Genomic DNA, 7,576 nt, shown 5'->3' with positions numbered 1-7,576 from the left:
AAAGCTACTGGTTAAAGCTAACAGAAAAAAATGCATAAATGCTACTTCTAATTCCTTCTCGTCACATTGTCCCAGTCCAGAATTTAGAACTATATATTCCCTAATAGTTATCTTTCCTGTTGTTCTGATATTTATAAAAGTTCTAAAACAGACACCACTTGCGTACCCTATTTTTTGCAAGTCAGCTCTGTTTCAGATATTCCTATTTCTCTTACTCCTGTCATACTGATGGTACAATGATTACATCTTGCAAAGGTGTTAGGAAAAAAATAAACTGGTGATTAAGATTATAATAAAAACACATACAAATGATTGAAAATATTTATATTTTCTTGCACATTAGTCTTTTTATCAAACGGTTTTCATACACTTGATTCCAGTTTCAATAATGCTTACATTACAATTAACTTTATTTACATGATTCTGTACTTATACCACAGCTTTAAAAAAACAGTAATTTACAGGAGGTCTTACACCACATCTCTTCTTCCAATCATTACTAATTTAATTAACAAACCTGACACACACACACACACACACACACACACACACACACACACACACACACACACACCACCTATCTACCATTATACATAATTTACATGACTCTGTACCTTATACCATTCTTTCCACATCAAAGTTAATGTACATGATTCTGAACCATATATCATTTCTCTCCCATTACTCTTTATGTCTGCTATTACTAATGTTGATATAAACTTGGTTATCTACAATTTATTTCAGTATTTACATATTATTGCACATTTTGAAGCCAACAGCTAGCGCACTATTCTCCATACAAGAGCAAGCTTTTAAACACACACACAAAATTGTAACAAATGTACTTTTTCACGATAGTACAATGGTATTCACAAACACTGAATATATTAACAACAATTACTAACTGAATATATTAACAACAATTACTAACATACATTTCAGCAATTTGTGTCCCGCAATAATTACTAACGAGCACTTCATTGAAAGAGGAATTCAACTATTAATTCAACTGAGAAAAAATAGTTTTTGGAACAGAAGCTCTTTGTCTACTACTATTTGTTTGGAAAATATAGCTTACTTTTTCAACACATTCTGAGCGGGAAATGTCTCCTCTTAAACTTAAAAATTGTACCAGCTGATCTTTTGTGACATCTGGATACTTATCTACAAGACCATGAAGATCAAGTGACAGTATCTCTGGATCCTGAATCTTTAGAAGCTCAGCCAAATTGGCAATTATGTCAAATGGCGAATCAAATTTTGACAGCTTTGGAGCAATACGAACAAAGAAGTCTTTCAACTGATTAGCTTCTTTCATGATCTTGATAGCACATTCTCTCCGTTCTTCATAAGACTTAAATGAAAGTTTCTTGTGAAGCATGGCAGAAATATACCGCTTTGCAACTAAATTTTGCGCCTCTGATAGAACGTAATCAAAATTCCGTGGTCTTAAATGACTGTAGTCAACAAAATAATCATCTAAGGTTACACATATTGTATCAACAGCTTCACTTTTCCCAACCCATCTAGGTGTTATCAGACTCTGAAAATGGCTGTCCAAGTCCAAAAAGGCTTCATCAAGAAGATACTGTGCAGCATCGTCCCTCAGTTGCTAGGGGGAGAAAAAAATATCAAAAATGAACCTCGCCCAATGAAACTGAGCACAATAATTAAAGAAGCAACTTACTTGGAATGTATTTAACAAAGCCTCAAATTTCATGCCTCCCTCATTGTCCCGTACACCTGGAAGCCAATAATGCTGCTTCATCTGCTGAGCCAATTCGACAAAGTGTAGACAATTGTTAACAATGGTTATCATGTACTGTGTGAAGTACGGCATCTGCGAAAAATAAAAATAAATACATAATTTCTTTTGTCAAAAGAATACAATTTGATAATATGAAAATAAAATAGCAAATTCCAAGAGTGCCACAAGGCAATTATGTCACACTAGTTGTGCAAGGGCAGAAGCTCCTTAAAACGTCCAGAAGTGGAGATGACCTCATGACCCTGGTGTCAAGTTTCACCGAGACTAGAGAAGCAATATGTAGCACAGCATGGTAGATGTAGTGCCGCATATTTCAGATTATCGCATTTACATTACATTTAACAGCATTCAAAGAAAAATAACCAATAAATCCTCAAGGTGTCAAAAGTTAGCATGTTCAAGTGCTTTTGGACAGTAGCCACCACTGGTTAGTAATCTGTCTCTCCAAATGCTGTTAAGTTACTATAAAGATATGAACAAAACTTTTCTTTTCAGCTAAAAGAAATACCGTATTTACTCTAATCCAAGCCGCACTCGAAAAATGAGACTCTAAATCAAGGAAAAAAAATTTTCCCGAATCTAAGCTGCACCTGAAATTTGAGACTAAGTTCAAGGGGAGAGAAAAGTTTTAGGCCTCACCTCCAAATCGAAACAAAGTTGGTCCATGAGACAATTTAGGTCAAATGAATGTCGATACAGCTACAGTAGTTTGGTTCGAGTCTTAAGCTTAGCAGTTAAGCTTTACCAGGTAGCCATTGCTATGCGTCAGGCGCTCCGTCCGTATTTATACGGGTACCCTTCCTTTTTCACGTGCTTCGTCTGCTTTGAATTGATTGCTTATTTTTCTTTGATCTGATAAGTGCCGCTCTCTTTGATTTAGGTGTTTATGTCACTCTAAGCTGAAAATGCATTACTGTACTGTGTCATGCACTGTTTGTCGCATTCTGATAATGTATGTTTACAACCTGTCGCTGCTTACAATTAAAAAACAAAAGAGAGGAATCGTCTCATTAGCGAAACAATGGCAAGAGACTGCTATTTATTGTTACTTACACTGCTGCTTTCTTCGATAATGATCGACAAGAACCAAATAATAGACTGTGTATGATAGAAGATGTTCTGAACGACAATTTAGCGAAAATTTTTCTCCGTTTGAAAAATCTTTGCAGACGCCTCTTTAGTACATTACATTCTGCACAGAAATTAGAGTCATCTTAGATTTAAAAATCTAGTCAATTGCCGTGCTTCATTTCTGACCGTACCACTATTAGGCATAAGAATAGTACGAATATAAACATGACATTACATGTATATTCTTCCGCGTTTGCTGTTGTCTCACTCAAGTTTTGTAGTTGATTAGGCAGGCAGGATTTAAATGAGATATCAGCGAAGACGAAACAATACATGGCAAAATGTTTATATTCATATTATTCTTGTGGTGAAGAGAATACTGCATGTGATTCACAATACAGAAAAGTTCCTATTAGCAAACATATCTTCTCACACGTAGGAAAAAATTCAGAACGTAGAGTTGGCCATATTGACAAACATCCCAAACAGTCTTGCCAGTCGAATTTTCGTAGTATATTGAAATGCTGCTACATTCGAAGATGAACAATAGGGAATTTGTATTTACTTCATTGGATAATGTATGAAAATGCAGTGGTTGAAACTCGGGGCGGAGAAAAAAGCCCATCTTCCACTTTTTTTTTTTACTGACACAGACGTTTTGGCGCCAGTATTTATCTTTGTGCCTGCAAAGCATGCCTGTGCAGCGCTACATATATTCGACGGCAGAACTTAGTTGTGGCGGCACCTACTAACATTTTTCAGAACTTACGCTTACTTTGCACTCGATTCTAAGCCGCAGGCAGTTTTTTGGATTACAAAAACCGGAAAAAAGTGAGGCTTAGATTCGAGTAAATACGGTATTGAGACATTTTCTCCTCTTCCTCTCAGTAATTAGGTGACAAGAGTACTCAGAAACGGCAATTTGGCAAGAATAACACAATGCCGCCTTAAATTCTTGTAATGCAAGAGCGAAATGACGAATTTGAGCTCATTATACAGTAATCTTCGTGTAGTGATTGAACATTCAGTTGGCTTCCACTGTGACCACTCTGTTTCATCTCTTTTGTACTGCTATCTGGACTCTTGTTGCCAGTGATGATTTAATGAAGAAATTTACTCAAACACCTCCTCAATCAGATTACAACAAAAGAAGTAGTTATGTCACAGAGTGTGTCACCTTTTCTACACTACTATGTAAAGAAGATTTTCATAATGTATCATAAACTTAGCTTTTTAAATAAATAACAAAAATGTCTTTTATTGAAAGCTTGATGCAATTTTCAAAATGAGTACTGCATAATAAAGAAATACTAGGGGAAAAGTTCATTTAATTATATGAAAACACTCCTGCGCCTATACACTGTACTACGTGGTGCTTATACTTTAACAATGACCACAAACACTGAAACAATGACCTACCTGACTCCTATCTTCAAAATGCTTCTTTTTGAATTCCACTATTGCTTCACCATACATCTTTCCATATTGTGTTACTTGTTCCATGCTGAGAATCAGTGCTCTAAATGTGAGGTCCTGGCTGGAATTTTTTGAACACCAAATTAACATTTTAAGTATGAACATCTCAAAGACACATTACTTTGTCTAAATATGTATAACTTTACACTGCACATAATGGGGTGTACCAGTAAAATATTTGGTTGTCCTTAATAAATGAAATTTTGGTATGTTCTTTAGTGCATGAGTGAACTGACTACCAAGCTACTCTATGCAGTTTATCAAGTCATTGTTTAGCAGTTTTCAGTATTATGGGCAAAACGTGCCACAAAGAGCCAGTTACACAAGTCAATTAACACGACATGTTGACAAACTCACTCGCTCACATTAAAGGCTACACTACATTTGAGGACAACAATGTTACTTCTAAAGATGCGCTGTGCAATTAAAACACTCATAAAATCCTCTCACTCTGCTAGAAAAGTTTATTTATTCTTATTCACAGGTGTCAACATTCAAATGAAATGGAAAGTATTGGTTTGGTGATATACCCACATTTATAAGGGTTAAATAGCATTAGTCTTCCACAACTTACTTTGGATGTAGTTCAATAATTCTCGAATACCGAGCCTTGAGATTGAGCATTACACCAGCTGGTCCAGAATACAGAAAAAAATTGTCTGTGTCCTTGCTCAATCATCTTAGTATTTACTTGAAATTAATAAAAATAAAAAATCATCACAGTCATATCACCATCTAAATCACATTCCTTCCACTTCGACATTGTTTTAGATTTAATGTAGAATGATTCTTGTGAAATGAGAACATCAATTAATTTCTAAATTCAGCCAATGAAATGCAAGATAATGAGAAATATATATGAAATGCAGCACAATTATTACTGACACTAATGTACAGCCAGAACAGAATCAAAATTTGGATGGAGAGTACTGCTATTTACACAAACATTGAATATTCCAGAATGTTGGTATTTATACAAATATTTAAGATCACAAAATATAGAAGCAAAATATATTTGAAGAACATTCCATAAACTGTAAGTACTAAACAGCAAATAACTGATTGTCACAAGGGTTGAACTGGTGAACCACAGCACAGCAACCAGTGATGCTAATCACTACATCACACTGCACGCACCATTGGTTGTGGCACTGTTCAGTTTCTAGAAGAAACAGTGACCTAATGTTTCAAAAATTCTCATTGGAGCCAACTACTGCACTCTGGCTCTAGATCTTGTAAGTAGTCTTCCATATGGAGTCACTGGTGACTCCTTACATTTTGGTCATGTTGTTACAACATCTTCACTATGATGAGCATTGAAACTAGCCCCTCCTGTCAAAGCTTTGTGATTGACCAGTTTCCTTGAACCTACCTTTGTCAATCTGCACCTCTGGACTGTAGCAGGGCTTCACACAGAGGATATTAATGACATACCTGTGCTTTTGTCATCTTGATGAAGGGTCATAATATTCTACTTTGTATGTGACATCCGACAAGCAAGGAAGGATATGATATGGCACAAAGTGGTACTTTATCCTTACTCCATGTACAGGCATACAAATTCAAACTGGGTCCTGTGGGCTATATCTCACTGTCCCTGATGGGTGCTTGGCATTGCAGCACTCTCTTAGATTAGATTAGATTAGATTAGTTTTTTGTTCCATAGATCCGTGCTGAGGAGATCCTCGTGGATGTGGAACATGTCAATTTTTTAAAGCTGAAATAACAATAATAATAATAATAATAGTATGAATATATACAACACATCATTTGGTTCTATCAAAAAATTCGTCAGTGGAGTAGGAGGAGTTGGCCACTAGTAAGTCTTTCAGGCTCCTTTTAAACTGATCTTTATTTGTAGCTAAATTTTTTATATTTGCTGGCAAATTATTGAAAATGAGTGTTCCTGAGTAGTGGACCCCTTTTTGAACTAAAGTAAATGCTTTTAAGTCCTTGTGCAGATCATTTCTGTTCCTGTTATTGTATGTATGAACTGAGCTGTTGGTTGGAAAAAAAGATATATTATTTAGGACAAATTTCATTAAGGATTAAATATACTGAGAGCCAGTAGTTAGTATACCCAGTTCTTTGAAGAGGTTTCTACAGGAAGTCCATGAATTTACTCCACAAATAATACGTATTACACATTTTTGGACTCTGAAAACTTTTGTTTGACTTGAAGAGTTACCCCCAAAATATTATACCAAATGACATTATGGAATGAAAGTAGGCAAAGTATGCAAGCTTTTTCATTTTTATGTCTCCTATGTCTGCTAAGACTCGAATTGCAAATACAGATTTGTTAGGCGTTTCTGCAATTCTGTGGTGTGCTGCTCCCAACTGAATTTATTATCAAGTTGTAATCCCAGGAATTTAAGACTGTCAACCTCTTCTATCTGCTCTTCTTCATACTTTATGCATATTCTGGGTGGAAACCTCTTACAGGTTCTGAATTGCATATAGTGAGTCTTTTCGAAGTTCAATGTCAGCGAGTTGGCTTTAAACCATTTATTAATATCCATGAAAATATCGTTAGCAATTCTTTCTAGAACTACACTCGACATACTATTTATTGCAATATTTGCGTCATCTGCAAACAAAATGAACTCTGCTTCTGGCAGTGTAACTGATGAGAGATTATTAATGTACACAAGAAAAAGCAATGGCCCTAAGATGGATCCTTGAGGGACACCACATGTAATTTCTTCCCATTCTGATGATGACAGATGACTTAATTCACTACTCCCTTGCACTGACACCCTTTGTTTCCTGTTAGCGAGGTATGACTTGAACCATTTTGCAGCACTACCCGTGACACCACAGAATTCTAATTTATTTAAAAGGATGTTGTGGTTTACACAATCGAATGTCTTTGACAAATCACAGAAAATACCTGCTGCTTGTGACTTGTTATTTAATAGATTAAGTACATTTTCACTGTAGGTGTAAATAGCCTTTTCGATATCAGAACCCTTCAGAAATCCAAACTGTGTTCTTGATAATATGTTATTTGTGGTCAGATAACTGAGAAGCTGCCTGTAGATTACTTTTTCTAAAATTTTTGAGAATGCTGGCAAAAGTGAAATCGGCCTGTAGTTTGATGCCATCTCTTTATCCCCTTTCTTGAATAGAGGCTTAACATCTGCATATTTCAGCCAGTCAGGAAATGTCCCAGTTATAATTGACTGGTTACACAAGTAACTTAGAATTGTACTAAACTCACAAGAACATGCCTTAATTAACTTTGTTGATATTTCATCG

General features: G+C 35.6%; 1 protein-coding gene across 2 annotated transcripts in view; it reads right to left on the bottom strand.

Moving 5' to 3' along the window:
* Positions 1 to 309: 309 nt before the first annotated feature.
* The window catches only part of LOC126299593 (exocyst complex component 3), a 53,752-nt gene continuing 46,485 nt past the window's right edge, over positions 310 to 7,576 (bottom strand). For both annotated transcript variants that reach the window (XM_049991614.1, XM_049991613.1), the window contains exons 10-12: positions 4,259 to 4,376; positions 1,688 to 1,840; positions 310 to 1,612 (exon numbers count right to left, since the gene is read on the bottom strand). In XM_049991614.1, coding sequence (XP_049847571.1) covers positions 1,001 to 1,612; positions 1,688 to 1,840; positions 4,259 to 4,376 — 883 coding nt within the window. In that variant the 3' untranslated portion in view covers positions 310 to 1,000. The remainder of the gene's footprint in view (positions 1,613 to 1,687; positions 1,841 to 4,258; positions 4,377 to 7,576) is intronic.

This window comes from Schistocerca gregaria, chromosome X (assembly GCF_023897955.1).
Source record: "Schistocerca gregaria isolate iqSchGreg1 chromosome X, iqSchGreg1.2, whole genome shotgun sequence".
NCBI classification, from domain to species: Eukaryota; Metazoa; Arthropoda; class Insecta; order Orthoptera; family Acrididae; genus Schistocerca; species Schistocerca gregaria.
This window is presented reverse-complemented; position numbering and strand designations above follow the sequence as displayed.